General features: G+C 35.4%; 1 protein-coding gene across 3 annotated transcripts in view; it reads left to right on the top strand.

Annotated features, from left to right (window-relative positions):
* The window catches only part of STIM2 (stromal interaction molecule 2), a 141,050-nt gene that overhangs the window by 38,025 nt on the left and 76,365 nt on the right, over positions 1 to 26,660 (top strand). For all 3 annotated transcript variants that reach the window (XM_041752709.1, XM_041752710.1, XM_041752711.1), the window contains exon 2: positions 23,491 to 23,621. In XM_041752709.1, coding sequence (XP_041608643.1) covers positions 23,491 to 23,621 — 131 coding nt within the window. The remainder of the gene's footprint in view (positions 1 to 23,490; positions 23,622 to 26,660) is intronic.

Genomic DNA, 26,660 nt, shown 5'->3' with positions numbered 1-26,660 from the left:
GAGCATCATTTCACATTATTAGTCATTTGGATTTTTTCTTTCACAGATTGTCGAAGTCTTCTTTCCATTTTTGTATGGTGTTGTTTATTTTTATAGTGTTATGGAATTCCTTATATTTCTATCCTTTGTTTATAAAATATTTTTGGAATTCTTTATTTCCATCCTTTGGCTACAATTATAATATCTCATTTTAACTTGTGGCTTGAGTTTTTCTTTACTTTATGGTGTGTTAATGAACAGAAGTTCTTAATGCTAGTATTATCAAATTAATCAGGCTTTTCCTTAATAAATACATACTTTTTATACCTTAGTTAAGAAATTTTTCCCTGTCCTCATGATATTATTATCCTACATTATTTTTTCAAAGCTGTATAGGTTGTATTTCAAATCTGAGTTTTTCATTTGATAAGAACTGAATTTTATGTGTTTTGTAAGAATTGAGTTTAATTTCCATTTTTTTCTTTAATGTAGATACTCAGCCAATTCCAGAACCATTTATTTTAACAAGTTCCAGTTTTTCCCACCATTTTGCATTGCTAATTATGTCGTATAGCAAGTGTGTGTATATGTTTGGATCTGTTTCTGAGCTCTTTATTTCTTCCACGGATTTGTCTGTTGCTTTGACAATAGTCACAAAGTTTTAAAATTACAGACGTCTTATAAGTCTTGATATTTGATATAGTAGGTTTTTTTTGTGTGTGTGTTTTGTTTTTGTTGTTGTTTTTTTTTAATGGTCTGGCTATTCTTTTCCCTTTGTGTATTCTTACATGTTTTGCAATCAACTTGTCCAGCTCTAGGTGAAAAAACTTTTTGGGAATTTGACTGGAATTGAATAGATTCTTTCATACTGAGTTGGAGACAGTTGACATCTTTATAGCACTGAATCTTCCAATCTAAAAATTTGGTATAGATCTCTATTGGTTTACATCTACTTCAGTTATAAAGTTATATAATTTTTCCCCTAGAGGTCTTACATATTGTTGTATTTATTTCTGTGTACTTTATGTTTTGATCCCCTCTTTAAAAAAATTCAATCATCTTGTTTTTAAAATGGGATTGTGTTCCCTTTAGGATAACAATTATTATCATAGATTCATAACTGAGTTTTTTTGTGCTTCAGGTAGCAAGATCTTGTAAAAATTCCCTTTATTTCCTGCAGATTTCTAGTATGGCTAGGATAAGGCAAGAGTTTGACCTTAAGTTGGGTTTTGAAAACCCAACTAGTGATGAGAAATGTAAAAAACCAGGAATTTGACTCTAACCAAATGTCATCAGTTTTAAGTCTTTATCTTGCTCTGTCATTTATGAGGGCCAATTAAAGTTGCAGTCTCCAAACCATGGCACTCTTTGGATAGTTTGTTCTTATAAAACTTTAGCCAGAACATGAGGGCCTAAGGTTTAGACGAGTTTTGAATTAGTTTGAAAAAGTAGCTGAATCTATTTTTGGTTTTATCTATTACCCCAAAGTCATTCTCTTTGTAAACATATTTAAGAAATAATCATCAGACACAGTGTATTAGATATCTGTGCTTACTGCATAGTAAGTTATTACAAACTCAGCTGCTTAAAACAACATACCTTTATTATCTTAGGGTTTCTGTTGGTCAGGTGTCTTGGCACAGCTTAAAGGGTTCTCTGTGCCAAGTTTCATAAGGCTGAAATCAAGGTGTTAGTTGGGCTGCATTCTCATTTGGAGCTTGGATTCTTCTTCCAAGCTCATTCAGATTATGTAACTTTTTGATTTTCAAGTAAGCATAATGGCCTTAACATCCACTCAGATTGTTGAGTGTATCAGTACTTTATTCCTTTTTACTGTAGGGTAGTATTCCGTTGTATGGATGTATCACAGTTTGTTTAGACGTTTACCTGTGGAAGAACATTTGGGTTGTTTTCATTTGGGCCAATTATAGATAAAATTCTTAGAAACATTCATGTTCAGGATGTGTGAATGTGTTTCTGTTTCTCTAGAATTAATGCCTGGGAACACAATTGATGGGCCATATACATATAGTATAGTCTCTGTTTCATTTTTTAAGAAACCTCCAGACTGGTTTCCAGTCTGTGGCTGTACCATTTTACATTCTCACCAGCAAAGTGTAAGAGATATAATTTCTCTGCATCTTTGCCAGTATTTGGCTGTATTGATGTATTTGTATTTTGTCCATTTGTGTGGTGGTTATCTCACTGTGATTTTAATTTGCATTTTTCTGAAGGCTAGCGATGTTGGGCATCTTTTCATACATTTGTCCTCTCTCTGTCTTTGCCCATTTTCAAATTGAATTTTGATTGTTTTTTATGGGGACATATGCAAATAAATATAAAAGTTGACAGTAGCCTAATGAACCCCTATTATGGAGCTTCAGCAGCATATTTAGCCCTTTTTTACTTTGGAATATTTCAAAGCAAATCAGATACCTAGATTTCATGACATTTCACTTGTAAATAGTTTACTATGCATTTCTCTTATAAGGATCTTTGAAAAAATACAACCACTAGAACATTACCATACTTAAATTTAACAATAATTCCTTAATATCTAATACTAATAACTGACAGTGTGTATTTAATATACATTAGTAGTGGCATATATTAGTAACTAGGACACACTACATATATATTAGTAACGGATAATAGATATCTGATGTCTAATACTGCATATTGTTTCAAAAATGTATTTTTAAAAATATTATGTTAGAATTCAAACAAGATAATTTAGTTATATTCTCCTTTTTTTTTTCCTCGGGCAGTTGATTTGTGGGAGAAATTGAGTCATCTAGATTAATTTGGGTTTGGTTGATTCCTTTCTCTTTGTATCATTTAACTTGTTCTATCCCTTTATTTTATCCCCTAAACTGTAGTGGCTTGGTTAGATTAGGGTTCAGATTTTTAGAAAAGAATCTTCACAGGGGTACTGTGTACTCCCTTTTGCATTGTGTTAGGGCACATGATGTTTGATTGTTCCACTCTTCAGACTGGAAAGTGAGATCATTTGGTTCAGGTATTGTCTCACCTATTTCTACATTTAATAATTCTCCATTCATTTTTTTACCTCATGGTTTTATGGCTTCCATGACGTGTGTTACTGAGATTAAAATTTTTTTTTTTTTAGATTTTAAAATTTATTTGAGAGGGGGCGAGCCACGATCTCTTTCACTATTTCTTATATTCCACATATGAGTGAAACCATATGATGATTGTCTTTCTCTGATTGAATTATTTCACTCAGCATAATAAGTTCCATCCACGTTGAAGCAAATGGTACGTATTCATCTTTTCTGATGACTGAGTAATATTGCATTGCATGTATATATACACCACATCTTTATCCATCCATCTGTCCAAGGACATTGTGGCTCCTTCCACAGTTTGGCTATGGTGGACATTTCTGCTATGAACATTGGGGTGCAGGTGTCCCTTCATTTCACTACATATGAACATTGGGGTGCAGGTGTCCCTTCATTTCACTACATATGAACATTGGGGTGCAGGTGTCCCTTCATTTCACTACATCTGTATCTTTGAGGTAAATCCCCAGTAGTGCAATTGTTGAGTTGTAGGGTAGCTCTGTTTTTAACTTCTTGAGGAACCCTCCACACTGTTCTCCAGAGTGGCTGCACCAGCTTGCATTCCCACCAATGGTACAAGAGGGCTCCCCTTTCTCTGCATCCTCTCCAACATGTGTTGTTTCCTGTCTTGTTCATTTTAGCCATTCTCACTGGTGTGAGGTGGTATCTCATTGTGGTTTTGACTTGTATTTCGCTGATGGCAAGTGATTTGGAACATTTTTTCATGTGCTTGCTGGCCATATGTAGGTCGTCTTTGGAGAAATGTCTGTTCATGTCTTCTGCCCATTTCATAATTAGATTGTTTCTAGGGTGTTGGGTTTGATAAGTCCTTTATAGATCTTGGACACTAGCCCTTTATCTGATATGTCATTTGTAAATATCTTCTTCCATTCTTAGGTTGTCTTTTAGTTTTGTTGATTGTTTCCTTCCTTTTTTTTTTTTTCCAATTATTTCTAGAACTTATTCATAAAACCATCTGGGCTTGGAGTTTTCTTTGTGGGGACTATTCTCATTAGTTAGTTTTTAGTCCTTTGAAGAATGTAAGGTAAAAGTAGTATATTCCTGTGGTAACAGGCCAGTAGTTAAAAGTGAAAAATTCAGTTGCTGATTAATATTTTGTTTTTAATTTTTATTTATTTATGATAGTCACACACACACACAGAGAGAGAGAGAGAGAGAGAGAGAGGCAGAGAGAGAAGCAGGCTCCATGCACCGGGAGCCCGACGTGGGATTCGATCTCAGGTCTCCAGGATCGCGCCCTGGGCTAAAGGCAGGCGCCAAACCGCTGCGCCACCCAGGGATCCCCTGATTAATATTTTTTATTATTTTGAGTTCAGATGTTTATCTTCAGTTTTTGAGTTATAGTCTACATACTTTTTGTTTGTAAATAATTACATTTATTTTGACTATTACTACATTTTGAAAGATAGGTTATCCACTGTATTTCTTTAATACAGTTTAGGTTTGCATTTTAAGCTTATTAAGTTTGTAAGATTTCTAAATAATGAATCATTGAGGACTCGTTAGGGGACTTACAGCCAGGTACCTAAGTTCAACTTCTGACTCTGCCAGTTACTATCTTGGGTATATCTCTTACTTTCTGGGCCTCACATCCCTCATTTGTTAAACAAATAGCTACTTCACAAAGTTTTCATGAGGATAAACTGAGAAGTACTTTATACACCATCAACTGGATAAATGAAAGGTTTTAAAGATAGTGAATATAGGTGAAGAGTTCAAAGGTTAGAAAGTTGGAGGAACCCATGAGATTTAAGTCCCCTCATTTTATAGGAGGTAGAAGCTACAAGTGTGTGTGCTGACCTGAATGCGCAGCCCAGACTTCCTGTTTCCCAAATCACTGAGCTTTTTCAAAGTATTTTGTCTTCATGCAAATTGAATACTTCAGAGAAACTTTGACTTCTTTACGTACATGTTGAGTGTATCATTCCTAAGAGGTTGGGTAGAAAAATACATGTGACATTAAGGAGAAAAAGGAATTTTAAGACTTTAGGTTCTTAAGTTACCGGTAATTAAAAGTATTGTCAAAGTAGTTATTGATTTTTTTCCCCCCCAGAATTTAGACAAAGAGAGCCTTGTTATACTTTTGAGGGATTAAAATTCATCTAATACAGTAAGAAGTAAGGCCCTTTGTGGTTGTCACATAACTTTGTACTTGAAGTTTGGTTGAAATTTTACTTTAAAAACCATTGCTTCTGTGTAATTTAAATAAAATCTTACCTTACATTTAACATGAGAACTTTCAAACTAAATGTGCTTGCAAAAGATGGTTCCTTGAAATCTAACTTGTCTATTTGATTCCTTATTCTCTCCATAGGCTCAAAAAAATTGTTTCCTTCTCATTCTTAAGTTGATGCTAATAGTGAAGAGGTTTGTTATTATTTGAGATTTGAAGATTTAATATATTATGTAGTATTTGTAGTGTCTAATACCCAGGAGAGGTCTTCCTTCCTCCCTCTTTCTCACTGTGGCAGTATATTGGAGATGCCAGCCCCCCTGCCCAGCCCTCCTGAAGGTGCAGCACAACCTTTCACTTGGTGACCCTTACCTCCATTTCTCCCATCTGCTGTCATTTAAGAATTTCCTCTTTTCTTACCTTCCTTCCCTTTCTTTTCCCAGAAAATCTGTTCCCTGGGAAATGGTGAGACACTAGGGACATATTGAAGGGAGGAGCCCAGGTTTGACGGGGCACTTTTAATATCCCAAATGTCTTTGTAGAAAATCTGTGTCCTATATTTTCACTGAGTTTTTATTTATTTTTATTTTTTTAAAAAGATTTTATTTATTTATTTGAGATAGAGCATGAGCGGTGGGGAGGTGGGGAGGTGATATGGCCAGAGGGAGAAGCAGGCTTCCTGCTGAGCAAGGAGCCTGACTGGGGGCTCCATCCCAGGACCCTGGGATCATGACCTGAGCCGAAGGCTGTTGCTTAGCTGAGCCATCCAGGTGCCCCTCACAGAGTTTTAAAATATTTTACTTAAGTCATTGTGATCACATTTGTATTTTTTTCAGAGGTAATACTGTCAAATACTAGGTTTGTCAATAGTTATTTTGAATAAAAAGTTTCTGGAAATTGAGGCTGTGTTTTTGGTTTTTTGTTTGTTTTTATTTTAGATTTTATTTATTTATTCAGGAGAGACACAGAGAGGCAGAGATGTAGGCAGAGGCAGAAGGAGAGGCAGGCTCCATACAGGGAGCCCGATGTGGGACTCAATCCCAGGACCACGGGATCACGCCCTGAACCAAAGGCAGACACACAACCACTGAGCCACCCAGGTGTCCCGAGGCTGTGTTCTTCTTATTGAAATACTAATTTCTATGAGATTTAATATGCATTTATATAAAATTATAGTTCTGTTATCTTAAAGCCAAAGGTCAGATACTTAATGTTAGTTTAGCTGTTATAGGCTTGTGACTAGAATTGGTGGTGGTGTGATTACTTAGGGAGAATTTGGGTTGATAGGTTGTAATAGTTAGGCATAAACTGGAGTGGAGAATTGAAAATACCTGTTAGGAAGGTCAGGAAGGCTTTGCAGAGAGGATGAGTCCCTAGTGAAATTGTAGGGATCAGATTATGTCTTGTGTTGCATGCTGTGAAGTTTGGGCTTTATTCTTTGGGGGGTTGGGAGGTCCTGAGGATTTCAGCAGGATGGGTGATGTGACTAGTGCATATTCTGAAAAGATACAGTGGCCATAAAACACGGCACACTTGTAGTATGGTGGTACTAGAGGTAGGGACACCATTAGAGGAAGACTATGGGGGGGAATGATGAAGTTACCTCTGATGGTAGTTGTGGAGAGATGGATGGGGGTGGGGGGACCTGGACTTGAGCTTTTAATAATCAGACAGTGTACAGATATTGTTCTCACACGTTTGTCTTCCCTGTCAAAAATAGAATGAAAAGTCTGTATTTAGAAGACCGACCTAGTGCTGATCTGCAAAGAGCTTTGCTCTTGTTAAAGGTATAGCCACATTTAGTATAGAAATTATATCTTTCAATGACACAGTTGTTTCTCTAGGTGGAATCTAAATTTATGCCTGAATTATGGTAATAATATAAATATGACTTTTCAGTATAGGATCTACATGGTGACATCATTTCAGGAAGCAAGTATTAGTATTACTTAAAATGATCACCATTTTATGAATGACTTCTTTCATTGCATTCTAGATCATTCTAAATCATTTCTTAGAAATGTCTGATTGAGTTCTGTATACAGAAAGAATGCAGTGATTGTCAGTCTTTTTGACAACATGTCCTCATTGGCCAATTTCTACCTATTTGATGCCACCTTGCCTCGTGTCTTTTCCTCATATCCTGAGGTGGAAAGGAGCTGTTGCAGTGTTCCAGTGTGTCCTATGGTAGGTGGAGTTTTCTTGGATTATCTATAAGAACAGTCTTCCCGTTGTTAATAGGGCCCCCCTAAAAATAGCTTATAATAATAAGTTTAGTTTTCAGGATCTAATCATCTAGAAATTTATGTATCTCTAGAGTATCTTTCTCTAAAATTACAAAATATAAAGGAAAATCGTAGTTACCTTTTTGCTTGATAATGAATAAGATCTTTTCCTGTTGATGACATCTCTATTTAATGGAGGCTGCAGACTATGGTGGAAAGAGTGGAGAGTTCTAGGAATTAGTAAAATTTACTTTGTAATATTTATACAATCTGCCTCATTCTATCTCACCTCATTAGTACAGCCTTGGTTTAGACCTCATTGCTTGAGATAAAATTTTTTTTTTTAAAGATTTTATTTATTTATTCATGGGAGACAGAGAGAGAGAGAGAGAGAGAGAGAGAGAGAGAGAGGCAGAGAGGCAGAGACACAGGCAGAGGGAGAAGCAGGCTCCATGCAGGGAGCCTGACATGGGACTTGATCTTGGGTCTCCAGGATCCCACCCTGGGCTGAAGGCGGCGCTAAACCGCTGAGCCACCAGGGCTGCCCATGCTTTAGATAAAATTACTAGATTCCCTGCCTCCAATCTGCTGTCCTTAAAACCACATTCTGCAGCTACTGCATATATACTTTACAATACTGCATATTCTGTACAAAATACAAATCTGACACTGCCCCAGCCATGTCTCCCTGAGTCTCTTACTGTTAATTAGTTCTGCTACATGCTTGGAGTTGTGACATAAATATAGTGGCTCCTTGAACATTTAATTGCCACAAACTCTTGCTAGCTCAATATTTTACACACATACACCCCTTCTTCTCAACACATAGGTGTTTGATTTTTGTAAAATATTTTAATGGGTTTATTTCTTTATATGCCTCAAATACCATTTTATTTACTTAATTACTTTTAATTAATATTTACTAAAATACCTGATATAGGTAGATGTTAATTGAGACAGGGATGTAAAATTATGAAAAGATAGAAGATAGGCCATATAACTGCTAGTAAATAAGAAAGTGGCACAGATCTTGTCAACCATGTTCATAGTTTTGAAGGCTAAACTTCACTGAGACTTGTAGAGAGGGCTAAAAATAAAAAACATTTTGGAATGTTATGTTCGGAGAAAAAACCAAGGCAGCGATTATTTCTGATCCTGCAATGATAATAGATGACCATAGAAAGTCAAACTCTTCACCACCCATTGGATTCTCTCTTTTGTTAGGACAATAATTAATTGAAAATGGTAGATATAGGTTATTGAGAGAGAATAGGCTGAGAAAGGAACTAACTGTTCTCAGTGGCCAGGATATTTTCATTCTAAGGTTTAAAAACAATTATCTTATTTTCATGATCTGTGAGTGATCTTTGAAACTAGGAATGGTATGTGAAAGCTGACAGGATTTTTTTAAAGATTTTTTTTGAGGTATAATTGGTATAATTGGCATATAATAAGTGGTTCTTATTTAAAGAACCATTGTCGTACAATTTGGCGTTAACATCTATACACCTGTACAGCCATCACCACAGTCAAGGTAATGAATATAACTAAAATCTCCCACAATTTCCTCATATCCTTTGGAAGAGAAAACTGAGAAGCTGCAGTGAGTGAGGAGGAGAGCAAGAATATTACGTTGTCCTGGAAACTGAATAAGGAAGAGAATGATCAGCTGTGGCAGATGGTTACTGACAGGCCAAGAAATAGGAGTGATGTGAATTGACCATTGGATTTAGTAAGGTAGAGATTACTGGTAATTTTGACTAGGAGACTTTTGGTGGAGTGGTGAGTGCTCAAGCCTGATGGGAGTGTATGTTAAGACAGAAAGGGAGGAGAGAAATTGGAGATGGTAAATTAGCAGTGTTTTCAAGGAGATTTTCTGCAAAGGGGAACAAAGAAATGGAGTAGTGATGCAGTGGAGTTGAGAATGTTTTGCCCCCCCTTTTTTAAGCATGGGAGAAAAAGTAATATTTATATTCTGATGGTAGTGATTCATTGAGAGCAAAATGTTAGGTGAATTTCTGGAAGAGTGCTCTTGAAAGGCCAAATGAGCTGAGATTTGGTTCATGAATGTAGGGATAGACATTATGTAGAAACTTGGATAATTCATCTGTGGCTACAGGCAAGAGACTCTGTATGAGGTGTAGATATTGGGAGGTTGTTCAGTGCATGATATGAGTTTACGGTTCTCTTCTGAATGCTTCGTGTAAATTTTTTTTCTTTTGGTGAAGTACAGAAAGCAGAGTCTTTGCTGTGAATGAGGATAAGGAGAAGATAGTAAGAGTGAGGATTAAGAAGGTGTGAAATAGAGTAGGAGTATGAATTGACCAGGGAGTTAGAGTGTGATTGCCTGGTCAAGTTGAGGGTGCAGTTGAGGTCTGTGGTTAGGGACTTAAGGCATCATGCTCAGCCATGTTTAGATGCATAGGTATAGGTACAGAGTAGGTGGAGAACTAGATTTTTACCATGGTTATGGCTTTGCTAACCAAGTATAATGGTGAGAAATGGGTCACGGTCTTAAGTGTGTTTGCAGGGGGGTAATTATAAGTGACCATGGATTTAGCTATGAAAGGAGGGGCAAGAAGACATTAAAGGATGAGGGACTAGTCTCCACAAGAGATGATGGTGACTCTGAATGGGGCAGAGTCTGGATAATGTTTTGAAGGTAGAATCAACAGATTTTCTGTGGTTGGATATTATATGTTTGAGGGTTGTCGTCAAGAATGACCTTAGGGGGGCCTGGGTGGCTCAATTGATTTTGGCTCAGGTCGTGATCTCTGGGGTCCTGAGATTGAGTCCCACATCAGGCTTGGTGCTCAGCAGGGACTCTGCTTGAAATTCATTCCCTTTGTCCCTCTCCCTGCTCATGTGCACTTGCTCGCACGTGCGCGTGCTCTCTTCCTTTCACTCTCTCAAATAAATAGATAAATCTTAGGAATAAAAAAAGTGACTTTAGAGTTTTTGGTCCTGAGTGATTTATAAGAATGGCATTATTGTCAGCTGAAGTGAATGGTACTTTGTCACATTCAATGGCTTGGTTATATTTTGTTGATTTGATATATATGCAAAGAGAAAATTTTCTGGTATAAATAAATCTAAATCAGCTTAATCCATGATCACTCATTCAGTTTCTATGCTGATTCACTCATTCAGTAAATACTTAAGTGCTTGCTATGTTCCCAGGTGGTATTCTAGTTGATGGGAATATGAACAAGACACATAATTAAATCAGTTATTGATACTGGTTTTAGTTCAAATTGAGAAATGAAAATTTGGAAAATTTATGAAATAAAATGAATTACGATCTCAAAAGAAATGAAAATCTGTATTATCTTTGTATTGAATTGCTAAATATCTGGCTCAGTTGACTATATTCAGGCCAATTTTTTATCTTTTAATACTCTCCCTCCAGGAACTTACATTATCATGCATTTATTGTTTAGATCACAGTTATTTAAAAATAAGGTAATAATGACATATTCTAAAAAATATAAAAATAAGTTTGAGGGTTAATGAATTTAAGTTTGGCCATATGAGAAAATCTTTTTCTTTACTGGTATCTGATACATTGTTTGGAGCAGAAATGATATTCTTCCAGTTGATTCCCCGAGCAGTTTCCAAAGTTTAAATCTACCCTAACTGGAAGAAATTATACCATTTTAATAGAATATGCAGAAGACACTGCACATTCTTTGGGGGTAATTCTTTTAGCTGAGTCATGAGTACCCTGAGTTCTAGACAGTGGAAGAATTGTTGGGGATAGTATATATTCTTTCCTGAGGGAGAAATCTCTGAATAGGAAAGTCAGTATTAATCTGTGTGCATGTATTTTGATGTATTGATTAAATCATTTCATTACTTTCAGTGTTACCTTTAGTAAAACTGAGGTTTAGTGAGAACCCCTGAAAGTTGATTTGTTGGATGACAGCACACCATTACAACTGAAGAGCTGAGGTAGACACTTAGGGTACAGAGGTTCCTCTGGGAAGGATTTACATTTGCCAGGCCGATTAGGAGCAGTGTCCGCTACATGTGAGGAATCCCCAGTAACCTCTGCAATTCTGAACTCACTGCCTTCTGCTTACGTATGTCAAGCAGAAATAGTTGTTAGAACTACGTGGTGCGAAAAAATCATGTGAAAGGATAGATAGAAAAGACTATATTGGAGACTGAAATTAATTAATGATCTTTAGAATTAACTGCCAGTTCTCTCATAAACTACTAAACAGATGCTTTGCCTGATTGTTTTTGTGTGTGTGTGTGTGTGTGTGTGTGTGTGTGTGTGTGTGAGGACCTTTGTAGGCTCCTTAACAAATGCTGATATCTCCAGTTGCTTTTCCATGTCTTTTGGTTGGAGGGAGGGGGTGTGGAGGCTTCCTTTTGGATGTGTTAAAGAGGCTATTTTGTCTGTGAATATCTTAGCGTTAGAAAATGATCAGTGGAATTTTTAGGGTATATAAAAGCAGTGAGTGAAATGAAAGGTATGGGGATTGGCCATCAGACATGAAGGACAAAAGAAACAAATGTTGGCAAACACAAAAACAATTTTTTGGATAAAATTGACAACCCCCGATGTTGGGCTTTTTAATTGAATTATTCATAAGTTAGGTAGAGGTGTAGATTAGATGATATAAATGTAGATCTACGTCCCCAGGGCTTCAGTGGTGAATCAGGAGAGCCGTTACCTTTGCTCTTAGGACTTTTCTGATACCAGGTTTACTTTCATTGTGAGTTCATACTTAAAATGTTATTATGTACTCAATTATTTCAGGATTTCTTTGCACTGACACACTTAATCTCCATAGTTCATCCATGTTTAACTGACAGCTCTCACGAATATTATCTGCAACTCTAATTAGATACACAGTGCAAGAAAACAGTTAGTGAATCTGACCAGATGAATAAATTTAAAATGCAGACTGTCTTTTGGTGATTTAACTATTTCAGTCTCAGTTTGCTTACTTTAAAAATACAGATAGTAATAATTATGTTTTTTATTAATGTAAAAATTAGAATTAATATGTTAAAAATGACCACAGAATCTGTTATATGGTAGGTGCTCAGTGTTTATTAGCAAATAAAAATTCACAAAACCTCAGGGGAGAAAAAGAGGCTTTAAAAGATTCTGGGAAGATAATTTCTTCAAAATTCAGAGATACCTTAATTCTGTTTTGATGTTTTAATTACCATAAGGATTTCAATAAGCTTTGTAACTACACATTATTATTTAGGAGCTCTGTGTGTTGGAAGCTGAATTTGCAAACCCATAATATGTGGAGCATTTTACGAGACTTCCCCTTCCCAAAACAGAACAAAACCAGTGGCTGTTGGAGGTGATTTCCATAAGAGAAATGGTTGGCTGGTTATTTCTTTCTACATTGTATAGACATTTCCCAACTTAGAAATATTTGATTTACAGATATCCTAATTTTCAAGTCTCTGGTTGTGGCCTCATTTCTCTCCTGTGGCTACTATCATAAGCACACATATGTCTGGTGCTCACCTCTTTCATTGAATGAAGTATAACTTTGTAAATCTTTCTTCCATTATTACGGAACAGTATATGGAAGGGGAATTACCCATTTTTGTTGCTGAAACCAAATTGGTAGGGCAGTGAGTTCTGCTTCCCTGTTGGAAGTGTGAATTTGTTGTCACTTAGAAACAGTAAGAACTTTCTAAAATAATTATTTGCAGAAACAAACTAATCCTATAAGTACAGAGTAAGACTTATACCTAAATGAAGTGTTTTTCTTTTTCAATATAGTAATCTTTGGAGATTATATACTTGTAATAAGTACTGCTTTTAATGAACCTGCTTTTAGAATTCTTGTTTTGGAATTTCTTTTCAGAATATTATTCTTTCAGGGTATTTTTAGAAATAGGAGGTCTTTTTCTTTTGATATGTATTATGGGAGATGGGGAAACATAAAGTTCTTTTGAATTTCAACCAAATAGATAACCGGCTCTTTGACTTTGGGCATATTTCTTTGCATATGAGAATTTGATTTATTCATCATAGAAAGAAGAAGCATGATCCCAACATTGCAGAGTTGTTGAGAGAAGTTGAATTAGATAACCAAGTAAAGCACCTGGCATATATTACCCAATAAGTGCTCAATTCCCTTTTTATCTTCTCTCCATATCTTTTAGGGTGTATTTGGTTTTAGAATCAACTAAAAGATATTAGAGTTAAGTACAATTGAGAAAAAATGGTTTTAAATTTAATTTTATTTATTTATTTTTTTTGAGAAAAATGTTTTTGATATCTGTTAAGATAATCGTAATATTATAGAAAGACTAAGATTGCAGGAGACTTGGTGTTGTGCCATTGATTAGCTAATGCCTTCACCTTTCTGGATAATAGTAATAGGTATCTACTGAGTGTTTGTTGTTTGCTGAGTTCCAAATATGTGCCACATACTGTACTAGGTGTTTTATCTGTAGATGTCTCATTTAATTCTAACATTGACTTTGCAAAAGTTGCTATTAATCCCTTTCTGCAGATCAGGAGTTATGGCAAAGAAGTTAAATAACTTTCCTGAGATTGTACAGTAAGTGGCAGGATGAGAAGGAATGAAAAGTTCTTTTCCTGGGGCCTAGGTGGTGAAGTCAGGTAAAGCTTCTGACTCTTTGTTTCAGCTCACGTCTCATCTCAGAGTCATGAGAGTGTGCCCAGTGATGGCCTCTGTGCTGAGCGCGGAGTCGGCTTGATTCTTCCCCCACCTTCTCCCCTCTCTGTCTCTCTCAAATCTTTAAACAAAAAGTTCTTTACCTTGAGCAGACTCCTCAACTTTTCTTTCTGTAAAATTGGGTTACTAATTTTTTACTTGGTTATCAAGTTCTTGCACTGTGAGAGAAGTGAAACAGTGTCTTGCTCTTGGATCAGTGTTAGACAATAACAACAATATTCTCTTTCAAAATATTGATACCGGTAAGATAGTGTTAATGATCTTTGGTCTCTATAGCTTGTATTTGGGTATAGCCTTTTTTTCTTTATTGTGTAAAATATACATACAATGTAAAATGTAACCATTTTAAGTATACAAATCAGTGTCCTTAGGTGCATGCATTCACAGTATTCTGGTTGTCATTTTGAATTATAGTCTTCCCTCACTCAATAAAAGTAAGCAAAGTTATTGCACTTTTCTGTGCACATATAATACCGATATTTGAAATTCTAGTGTTTATAATACCCTGGGAAACTAGTAGTCAATAAATCAGTGCATTTGTTTACCTTTTTTTTTTCTTTTTTGCACCTAGTCAACATTATTTTCCCACATATGATAGATGCAGCTAATGTTATAAAAAGGTCTATAACTGCTTTCTAGGAACTTCTAAAACACAATGGAAATAGGCAGTTGTCAGTGAATGCAGAGAGAAATATAGCTGCATGAATACTCATTTAAATGCTTTGATGGGATGTATTGGTTAACCATGAATATAAATATAGATATTTTTTGGATTAGGGGTGTGTTGGTAAGTGAATTTCATATTATGATAGTTTCAAGGCAGAGGCATTCTTTCCTCTCTCCTGCCTTTAGAGAGGCTCTTTGAGATTAGCAGGAACTGTTTGTTTGAGGTGGCAATGACAAGATGCTTTTTGTGGGTTGGGGAATAAGTGGAAGTGAAATAATCAGAAGATGATAAATAGAAAAATGTTCCTGGAAAAGATGAAGGGACCTCAGTAACTGAGTTTATATCAGATGGTCTATTTAAAACATTTGGAAGGTATAGTGCGAGGCTTTTTTTTTTTTTTTTTTTTTTTTGGGTGGGTGGGGGCACTTTTTAGCTAATAATCGGGAAACTTCTTTCTTTTTTTAAGAGTCGAGGCTAATTAATAGGTACTTTTTATACAAAGTCAGTGATGAAAGAGATTGCAAGCTCCAAGAGGCAGTCATCAGTCAGGAGTGGTTTAAAGTAAAGGCCTTTTATTTTCAGTTCAGTGCAACACTTAAGGGCATAATTAGGTACATCTGCAGTGGTTTCTCAGCCCTCTATTGGTAAAGGCTTGTTTTCTTTAACTGGTGAACTTTAATTGTACGACTAAATATTACAGATTCTAGAGTTCTTCCACTTGCATTTTTATAGCATCGATAAATAGCATTGTGTATACTAGTTACAACTTTTTCTTATTTGTTCTGGTATTTAATATGCTTTTAATAAATGTTGGCATATTTTGAATACTATATACCAGACAATATAACAGATAATGGGTTGAAGCTAACTTCTCTCTATAAAGGTATACAGTGGCCTTTATTATTTATTTATTAGATTTTTTTGAGAAACATCCATTAACCCTACTATATGCTAGGTATTGGTGGTATGTTAGACACTGGAAATATAAGGGGAATAAAACAGACTCTGCCCTAAAGAGGATATCAGAAGACAAGACATTATTTACTTTTGAGTTTGAATCATATCATTAGTTTATTGAAAAACGACACCAAAGAATTATCTCTGAGGATTTCAGAGAACACTTATTCTTAAAGTATTTGGATTTTGGAGTATTTGATTTGCTAAATGCTTGAACTATTAATGGAAGTACTAAATACAAACAATATTTATTTAAAGAATTTCTTTCAGTGGTGGTAATTAAGAAAATCCTAATCATGAGACGCATAAATAGTTGCCCGTATGGTAAGCCAAGTTCTTGGCAGTTTGTGATGTTGCACATGGTTAATGGGCTACAGTCATTGGTTTGTGATTAAGATTTGGCTGGCTCCCCTTCTTAGTTCTTTTCTGCATGAAATTTGCTGACCTTAAGGGCATTATAGGAGGGAAACTAGCTCTAAAGACTGGATTTACTTTTTCAGCTGCAGTTACTTCTGAAGCTCTTGTTTTCTTAGTTTCTAAACCATATTCTCTACATACATCAATTGAACGGGACGAGAAAATAAAAGATATGGCATAAATATTTAATATTTATTCCTCTTAAATATGGAAGGCTGAATGGAATGGAATCCCATTTAACACATTTTGTAACTATGTTGTCTGGTTGGGCCGAGCATTTTTTTTTTTTGCCTGGACTTGTAGGTCTGAAATGTCAATTATATTTGTCCCCTTTCTTTGATTACATTCAGTTGTTACTTCCCTATGACCTTTTCTGTCTATCTTCACTGCCATGATTGTGGCTTCTATTCTTTTACTTCCTGCCTGGACTGTTGGAACAGACACTCATTGGTAACAAGTATGTAAACTAAAGCTGTGGTTTCTTCTCTAGATTAAAATAAAACTGACTATATGGGAAAACATATTTTGACCTTGAAAGCACTACACAAAATAGAAGTTGTAATTTCTATTACATTTGTCGTCATGTTACAGTTCTACTTAAAAATCAATGGCTTCTTTTAGACACCTCTTTCAGAGATTCATTGTCCTTCACTGATAACTCCAGGCTGTCTTTGCAGATTCATATCCTGCTGCTCCTCCATCCATCAGTTGCCAGCCAGTGTTTTCTTTCTCTCTTTGGGGCAACTGTTGGCATAGCTGAGGACTAGGCGTTCTCTGTTCTGTGGAATTGGCCCCATGCGTTCTAGTTGCTTAACGTTCTTGGTCTCCATACCCCTCCAACTGGCTGTCCATAGTAGCAGTGTAGAGAGGTGAGTGGGAGGGGGAAGGCAAAGCACTGAGTGGCGCTTTCAGTTGAGAATCCGTCAGTTAGTCAAACTACTCTTTGTGGGTCCCAGAGCTCCTCTTACTGCCTGTTTGAGTTCTTGTTTTTTTCTTTTTTCTAATCCCATTTATTAAAATCCAATTTCTCTTTCTTAATGCCATCAAAAATGTAATTGCTTACATTTAAAGTCAGGCATCATTATTTATTAGGTGTAATAATGTATAATAATAATAATATACATATATATTAGTAATAATATATAGTAATCAATAAAATTTGCTTAATCTTTTCCCCTATAAAGTCTCATCTTTATTGTGAGTGTAAAAGCTTTGAGAAAGATCATCTTAAATATATTATTAAAGTTTCCCTTGATTATTATTGGATAATATCTTCTATATTTTGTTCAATAGATATTTAAACATTAATATTTGATGATGAGTAAATAGACTTTAGGTTCTAGGGGGCCATTGAATGATTTTAATTGAAGCAGTAATGTTAGTAGATTTCTATTAAGTATATTTAATATAGTGTCATAAAGGTAAAAAGTTTTGTCATTCTCTACATTTTAGTTTTTTCATCAGCCGTGTAATTTCTTGAAAGGTTTCTGTCTTTCATACATTTATATTGAAAACCAATTAGGTTAGTGATTAAGTAAACAAATGTTTTTTGAGCACTTGCTGTGAGCCAGACACGGTTCTAGGCATTTAGGAAAGAGCAGTGATCAGAACAAAAGCCTATAATCTCGTGATTGCATTACAGTGGGGGAGTTGGACAGTAAGCAAATACATAAATATATAATATAATGCACTGTGATACAGTCTCTAAAGAACAATACAGGAAGTAGAGGGAATCAAAGCAAAGGCTGTTTTAGATAGGAAATAAGATAGCCTTTGAGGAGAAACAAATTTGACTTTGAATGAAAGCAGTTACCCAACTGGGTGGATTTGGGAGAAGAACTTTGCAGGCCAAGGAAACTATAAGCAGGAGCTTTCAGTGAGTAATATTTATTATTAAGTGTGTATTAATAATTTTTCTCCTTTATTTTCACTTTGAGAATAATTCCTTTATAATCTGGCCCTCACTGATCTTGTCAGTTTTTTCTCTTAGTTATTCAATTAAATGAGAATAATAGTGCTTACTTTCTAGGAAAGTCAAATGTATAATATGTAATTTATATGTAGTTGGATATAATAGACACACTGTAATTAGTAATTATTGTCATCATTATTTTGTTAGTATAATAACTATTAGCAGATTATGTTCCTGCCTCTGCATGTCTTCCTAGAGAACACTTGCTCACTTTTAAAATATCACTTCTCCTTGAATTTTTTCTTGCTAGTCCTAGATAGTACCATTCCCTTAGTTTTGCAACCATTATATATTTATTATACATCTGTCATTGCACTTGCCATATTTAACTTTATTTACTTGTTTTACTTTTTGTATATCTGGCTTCTAACCTAGAGTCTGGCATCTATACATTTGCTAGATAATTTATATTCAGAAATTCATTTATTTGGCTTCTAATATTTATGCATATTTAAATCATTCAATAAATATGTCAGTCACTGTGGTAATAAACTTGCTATCAAGGTTTGTTCAAGAGGAGTGTGACTTGAAGTGGAGATGTTATGAAAAAGGTAATGTAGGAAGTATAGATATATATTCTACATTCTCAATATTGTTCATGGACTGTCTAGTGATCCCCTTCTGTGGGACACATTTATGCTTCCTGGTATTCTCAGCTCCTCAGGTCCTGACAGTATCTGTGGTAGCAATATTTTATTCTCCTCTGATGCTGAGACACCGAACCATTTACTTTCATTATATTGACGTTGAAGCATGGATTGGAGTCCTGAAGACTTCATTTGAATTCTAGCTCTGCTGTTTCTGGGGATGTGATCTTGAGCAGGTTACTCATGAATCTCCTTTCCTCTCTGAAAAATGGAGAAAATATGTGTCTTACACTGGGTTGTAGGAATTAAGTTATGAACATAAAATAGCATTGGTTCTAGAATGTAATAGGTGTTTCTTATTAGGTAAAATCATTTAAATTTTTTAAGATTTTATTTTAGAGAGAAAGAATGGGGAGGGGCAGAGGGAGAGGGAGAATCTCAAGCAGACTTCACGTGGAGCGCAGATCCCAATTAACGGGCCCAGTCTCATGACTGTGGGATCATGACCTGAGCTGAAATCAAGATTCGGACACGACTGAGCCACACAGCCCGAGGTGAAATCATTTTAGTTCATTAAACTTTATTTCTGCAGAATCAGACCCAGCATTTGTTTGGCCTCAAGGAGAGGAAGACCAGTTGGAATTTAAGAGTGGTGTTGGTTGCTGACTTTGGTTAAGTTTTATTCTATTTCGGCTGATTTCTTTTTCTTTAGTAGAAAGTGCTGTTCTTGATTCAGAGAAAAGAAAGGAATGCTCATTGTACAATGCTAAAAAGATTGTCACACTATATTGCATTTAACACAAAGTGAGGGCATGGAGCAGAGGAAATTTGTCTTGTCATGTGGCTGTCCAGCATCAAGCACTGGGTCTGGCACATTATTAGGAACTCCATATCATGTTTAACTGAACAAATAAATTCAGTTTAGATATCTGAAACATGTTTCTGGTTATGGAGTACATGATATGCACTGGTGCATTTTGGGTAGGTAATGTAGGTATCAATGAGATGTTGGCAAAGGAGAACCATTTTGGTATTTTGGCAGTTGTCTTTGAAACCATTATACCAGGGATCCCTGGGTGGCGCAGCGGTTTGGCGCCTGCCTTTGGCCCAGGGCGCGATCCTGGAGACCCGGGATCCAATCCCACGTCGGGCTCCCGGTGCATGGAGCCTGCTTCTCCCTCTGCCTGTGTCTCTGCCTCTCTCTCTCTCTCTCACTGTGTGCCTATCATAAATAAATAAAAATTAAAAAAAAAATTAAAAAAAAAAAAAAGAAACCATTATACCAGATTCATTATATACACAGATCTTTTGTAATAGATTGTGTATTTGAAAATAAATTTAGGTCAGCTAATTTGAGTTAAAATGATGACTTTGCTGAATTAACCTAGAAGGGAAACAATTGAGAAAGAAGTGAAAAAGACTTTAGAACAGGTAATGGGGTTCAGAATTCTCAACTATTCTAAGTTAGATTTGTAGTCTTTACATCACTGTACCAAAAGGAGATAAAATTTTATTTAAGGAAATGGATCCTCTTGCCGTAACTTCAACTCCTATCTTTCCTTTCCTTCTGCTCCAGCATGGCAAAACACCAAATCCTAGAGCAATGTTCATCATTTCCCTCCTCCATTCCTTGGAGGCAGGGAGTATTGCATGCTGCTAGGATTACAGTAGCACTTCCTGACAGCTGTGCCTCCTAGCCTTGCCTCCATTCTATTTTCCACTGTCACCAGAATGATCTTTCTATAGCGAATCTGATTGTGTTAGGCTTCTTGAAAATCTATGGGCTTCTCATAGTTTTCAGTATAAAAATTCAAATTCCTTAGTTTGGAAAACGACTCTTAGAGATCTGGCCCCTTCTTACCAATCTTTTACTTGATCTCTTTTCTTTTTTCTATATATTCTTTGTACTCCAGACATACTAACCAATGGCATTTCCTTCCTTCCTCTCCTCTAACACCATGCAAGTAGTGTGTTCAGTCGTTCCTAACCTAATATAGTAGTCCACATGCTTCCCTTCTCACTAGACTGTGAGCTTTTTTTTGAGTACAGGATACTCTTAATATCTCTTTTAATTCCTCATGCCTGTCATTAGTTTGCACAGTATAGAAGCCTAGAAGTTTATGATTGAGTTACTGTATGAAGTAACAATTTATCAGAGACATAAAATTGCCTAGCTAAGTCCTGAGTATTATGAGCATGAGAAATAGTACATGGTTCCTGCTTTTTTCATAAGTTCAGTTTTGTAGGCAAAATGACCCATGAAGCAGTTAGAGATTGATAAAGTACAACATCAAAAGAGGACTTAGGTTGAATGATTTGAGAATAAAATATAATCAGATTTCAAGTTCCTTGGCATTTCAGATCTGCTCTTTATTTTTCTCCTTAATATTTACCACTGCTAACATGCTCTACCTTTTATTTATTTATCTTATTATACTCACCTTCCCCACGATGCTGCTACTGAGGAATTTTTATTTCTTTTTTCATTATGGTATTTCCAGTGCCTGACACATGTAGATGATCAATAGATGTTTGTTGAGTGGATGGACTAGTGTTTAGAGAAGGAACTAATCCCTAGAAGATAGTACAGGTATTGTACAGAAACTCTTCTGGAGAAGTTACATCCTGAAACAGACCTCCAAACGTAGTGTTTTATTAAATAAATTAATTTTAAGTACAAAAATACCAATTTTATTTTTATATGAATTTCTTCAGATCATATGTTACTCCTAATTTTCTTTTAAAGCTTTATAAAGTTTTTAGAGCCTTCATCATTCACTTCTTTTAGAGTTTGACACAGTTAACAACAAAGCCTATTTAATCAAATGCCAACCCTTGTATAATCATTGCAATAACATTTTCACTTCATATATTTATTAGCAAAATGAAGTATGTAAAAAAATAGGTTTGCTGGAGGCAGTAACATATTGTATTCAGGTCCTCTTTATTCCATGTATTATGGTAACGTGGGAGCTTATCTTTTACTTCACATCCATTCAAAATAAGTACAAATGAATGTGAACTTCTAGGAATATCAGGGTTCTGGTTGTTTTGTGAAGTAGGGATCATAATTGACCATTGTGCCTGTAAGTTCTTAGGTTTTAGCAAACCTTGATTAGAGTTTTAAATACACACACACACACTACACACATAGACACACACATGCGCACACACCATATAATTTAGGATTGCGTTTCCCCTTTTAAAGTTTCCTTTTCTCTTTGCTTCTCTTCTAAGACTAAAGAAATTAAAATTAGATTTTGAATTAAAACTATTAAAAATGTTAACTTCCCAAAATGAGTTACAACTGGAACATGTAGGTAATACAGATTTGCATTATTTAAAAAACAAAACAAAACCTAAAAAACCATTAATTGGTTTCCAGTAGTGGCTTCTTGCAATTTTTTTTTCCTAAGCACAGAATTAGATTATTTCTTAGGCCATTCTAACTGTAGTAGATCTTAGTACACATCTTGACTACTTTATTTTAGAGGTGTGGTAACTAAGACACAAGGACAAGTGATTTATACAAAATCAGGCAGTTAATTTATAACAGGGCCAGAATGATAAAGTAGATTTTTAACTACTGTTGAGAAGACCAGGCTATGTCTATTTCTGGAATACATGTGGATCTGATGATGTTAAAAAGGGTATTTTAGTGACCTGGTAAAATAGTTAGAAGTCCTTGAACTTCATCAGTCCTCCAGTCGGTCAGATAGGGTGTAAGTGAAATTTTGGCAGAATTTTTTCATTTTAGTGTATAGGCTATTTGAGTCAACAGTTAACTTTTATTAATTCAATTTTAAGCTTCGAAAAGCCTTAAATTGTCTCTAAGTTAGTTGTTTTAGGTTTTGAAAGCCTGAATGTAGACATTTATATATTTACCGTACAAAAAGGTTTAACCAATAAATATATATTAAAAAAATGAAGAATATGATTTTTAAAAATTCAGTCTTTTTCTTCAGTTTTGCCTTGTTAAATTTATGTATTTTAAAAGGTATTCATATGGGTAGGCTCTGATTTTTAAATAGAAAAGTGAAAAAAAGTTTCTAAGTATCATGTGACTCTTCTGTATATCCCTTTCTCTGTATTCTCTGAGGTATTTTCCTAGGATTCACATTTTAATTAAACTGAATTCTTCAAAAATAGGGCTTTGTATTCTGTGGTTTTTAGTTTTTGTTTTTGTTTTTGTTTTTGTTTTTTAGGAGGGGCTTCTATTTTTGGTGAGGGGGAATACGTGGGAATCCCTGGGTGGCTCAGCGGTTTAGCGCCTGCCTTTGGCCCAGGGCGTGATCCTGGAGTCCCGGGATCAAGTCCCACATCGGGCTTCCTGCATGGAGCCTGCTTCTCCCTCTGCCTGTGTCTCTGCCCTCTCTCTCTCTCTCTCTCTCTCTCTCTCTCCCTGTCTCTCATGAACAAATAAATAAAATCTTAAAAAAAAAAGAAAGTGGTTCAAGATGTGAAGAATGCAGGCAGCTTGAAGTCAGTACTGGAGTTACTTGTGGTTGTAATTGCCTAATATTCATTGAATTAAGTTACATATTTTTAGTGAGTTGTGTTCATATATTATACTTTTGGTGACTGCTAGACTTTTAAAAACCTTTTGATTTGACTTGGTCTGAAATTTAATTTGTTATTTTTCTTTTAAATTATATTCTCTTAACTATAGCCTACGTTTTGGTATAGTGAGTTAGTGATGGCCCCTTTTATTCTGTTTCAGATCCCTGCCTGTCACTGAGTCCACCATGCTTCACAGAAGAAGACAGATTCAGTCTGGAAGCTCTTCAGACAATACATAAACAGATGGATGATGACAAAGATGGTGGAATTGAAGTAGATGAAAGTGATGAAGTAGGTGGAAAGCTTTCCCTGTTAATTCTCTTAAATTTTCCCGTTATTCATCATGTGACTCCACTTCATCTTTAGTATCTTTAGTTTTTCTCTTTGCATTCTAATTTTACCCTTTGTATTTACATGGTTTTCCTTTTTTCTTCATGCATATACAAGTCTTCCCACTTTTATAAGAATCCTCAGTCTTATGTTCTTGCATTTATCAAGCATACATCCTGTTCTATTGGTTATTATCTATCACTGCTTTACAAACCACCACAAAGCTTAGTGGCTTAGGATGACAACAGTCTTTTTTAAATTTTTATTTATTTTTTAATCATTTCTCCTGATCCTCTAGGTTAACTGGGCTCAGCCGGGTACATTTTCCATTCCTCTCTTTTATGGGCTGAGGTCACTGTGGAGGTTGCATTCTGCTGGGGCTGGAATGATGGCCTCTCAGCCTTTGCAGTCTCTCCCCATGTGACCTCTCATCATTCAGAATCTAGCTCAAGCTTCCTTACAGCATGGCAGCTGGCTTCCAGGGGATAGTGTTCCAGGAAAACAAGTTCTTGTGTGAAAGTACTTGTCATGCTTCTGCTTGCCAGTGCCTGTTAATATCAAATTGGCTTAAAACAAGTTATTTGGCTAGCTCACAGTCTGGGTGGGAGAAGATTATATAAGGGCATGAATGCCAGGAGATGTGATTTATTGGGGGTCATCCATGTAATCTGTACCTACTGTACAAATAAATCATGTTTTATTTCTTAAGCATTATCATTTTCCCCTTCACATCTGTGTAGATCCCTCTTAGTTTCTCAATAGAAGTCTTTTTCTTTATTTGGTTGGAGTCTTACTCTAGCCCAGAGCCTTGTTGGTTTTTTAGGCCTCTTCAATCTCTTTCTTAAATTTGTCATGATTGAGATGCTTCTCTTTTAGTTTATATGATGCTAAATTACATTTTTCTTCATCATCATTTAAAGTTACATAACAGTGACATTCTCTAATCACATTGTTAACTAATGGTAGCATTCTCTAAAGGTTAATTCTTGACCTCCTCTGTAACAGGTTTACCTTGGGAATGCTCATCCTTTTGTAGGCTGCAGTTGATTCTTGCATCACTAAGCCAGTGCAGATTCCTGACCTACATATATTGTTTTCTGCTTGACGTTTTTTGGGGGCTCGCTCTTTTGCTTTCAAGTTAGTTTGTCTAAAATAAAATCCCAGCTCCCCTGCTCAGTGAGAGAACAGTGAACAATCTCTCACTGTTCAGTAGCACTTCTAGACCTACTTCTCCCTAGTTTTAATTCTTTTCAATCCGGTGTCATCAGACTTTTTTGGTAAAGGTCCAAGTTACAGGTTAAAATGTATCTCCCACGAAAAATCATATTTTGAAGTCTTAACTTCCAGTAACTTAGAATGTGATCTTATTTGGAAGTAGGGTAATTTCAGATGTAATTAGTTATGATAGGGCTGTACTGGAGTAGTGTAGACCCTTAATCCAATAGGACTGGTATCTGTGTAAGAGAGGAGAGCACCACATGGTGACACAGACACTGGGGAAAAGATGAACCTATGACAGTGGAGGCAGAGATTGGAGTTATGGAGCCAAAAGTCAGGAAATGGCAAGGATTACTGGTGACACCAGAAGCTAAGAGGAAAAAGCATGGAATAGATTTCTCTGTTTTTATAGAACTCAATTTTCTCAGTGGTCAGGTGGGTGGGACTGAAAATCCTAACCCTCTAATCATTTGGTCTTTCTGCTGACTAGCCCCATCCCAGGGTGATTGAGAGGCCCTGTTCTAAGTCCTCTTTTAGCATGAACTCAGGTGTGATCAAAAGGGGCAAAATACCCCCCTTACAGTCAGGAAGTTCCAAGGATTTGAAGAGCTCTGTGCCAGGAACCAAGGACAAAGATCAAATATCACAATATCATATCACAATTACAGAAACATTTAAATCTAAAAAAAAAAAAAAGAGCAAAAATTCACATTTTTTTAATTATTAAAAATACCTTCCAAGGAAAGATCTGTTAAACTTGTGTATAATATATAGACAGAGAAGGATTAAGTAAGCTTATGCAGGTATTTGACAGCCTATTTAAATGTATCTGATTGCGTAATAGTTCCTCGAATTACAAGTTATTTTAATCTTTTTAACCTCATCATCAGATATTAAATGCTCAAATGTGTGAAGTGTTATCATTATTACTGTGCCAAAGTAAGCAAGCATGGCTATATAATTTATACTTCAGTGGAATATATCTTGAGTCTTTTAAATTTCAGTGGAATTCTAAACATTTTATAATAAAAGTTAGAATTAAAAACCTTATATGTTAAAATGTAAAGTTTATGTTAAAAGAACTTAGAAATCTGTGAGTATGATAGGTGAGCTTTAATGTTTAGAAATAGGACATGTTATTCTTCTCTCCGTATCTCTTCTAATATTAATTTTCAAAAGCAAATAAGGTATGTCTTTATATTTTATTAGTACCTTACAGCATCCTGTATGGTAGCTACTAGCTATATTTGGCTGTTGGGTGCTTAAAATTGAGATAAGTGTAAAATACATTTCAAATTTTGAATATGAGAAATATTAAAATACTTAGACTTTAAAATATTGATTACCTGTTGGAAATGATAGTATTATGGACATACTGGATTACATAAAATATGATATAAAACTAAAGTCACATGTTTCTTTTTATTTTTTAATGTGACTTCTAAAAAACGTAACATCCCATGTATAGATTAAATTGATTTGTATTGGAGGTACTGATTTAGACTGTGGCATGTTGTAGGCTTAAAGGGATGAGTTGTTAATTCTGTGGTTCTTGGACTATTTCAGTGCCTTCTGTTCAGCATAGCTACATCTTGATTTGTGTTTCTTGTTGAAGTGTCTCTTCTTTAAAGAGGTAAATGGTAATATTGTTATGGGCTTCTAGCAATCATCATTAGAAAACTTCATGAGTTTAATAGGAAACCTTAAAATTAAAAAAATTAAAGTACTTAATTTCTTGTGATTTTTGGCTTAAAATGTTACTTTTTAAAATTTAGAAAAATA

This window comes from Vulpes lagopus, chromosome 4 (assembly GCF_018345385.1).
Source record: "Vulpes lagopus strain Blue_001 chromosome 4, ASM1834538v1, whole genome shotgun sequence".
In the NCBI taxonomy this organism is placed as follows: Eukaryota; Metazoa; Chordata; class Mammalia; order Carnivora; family Canidae; genus Vulpes; species Vulpes lagopus.
This window is presented reverse-complemented; position numbering and strand designations above follow the sequence as displayed.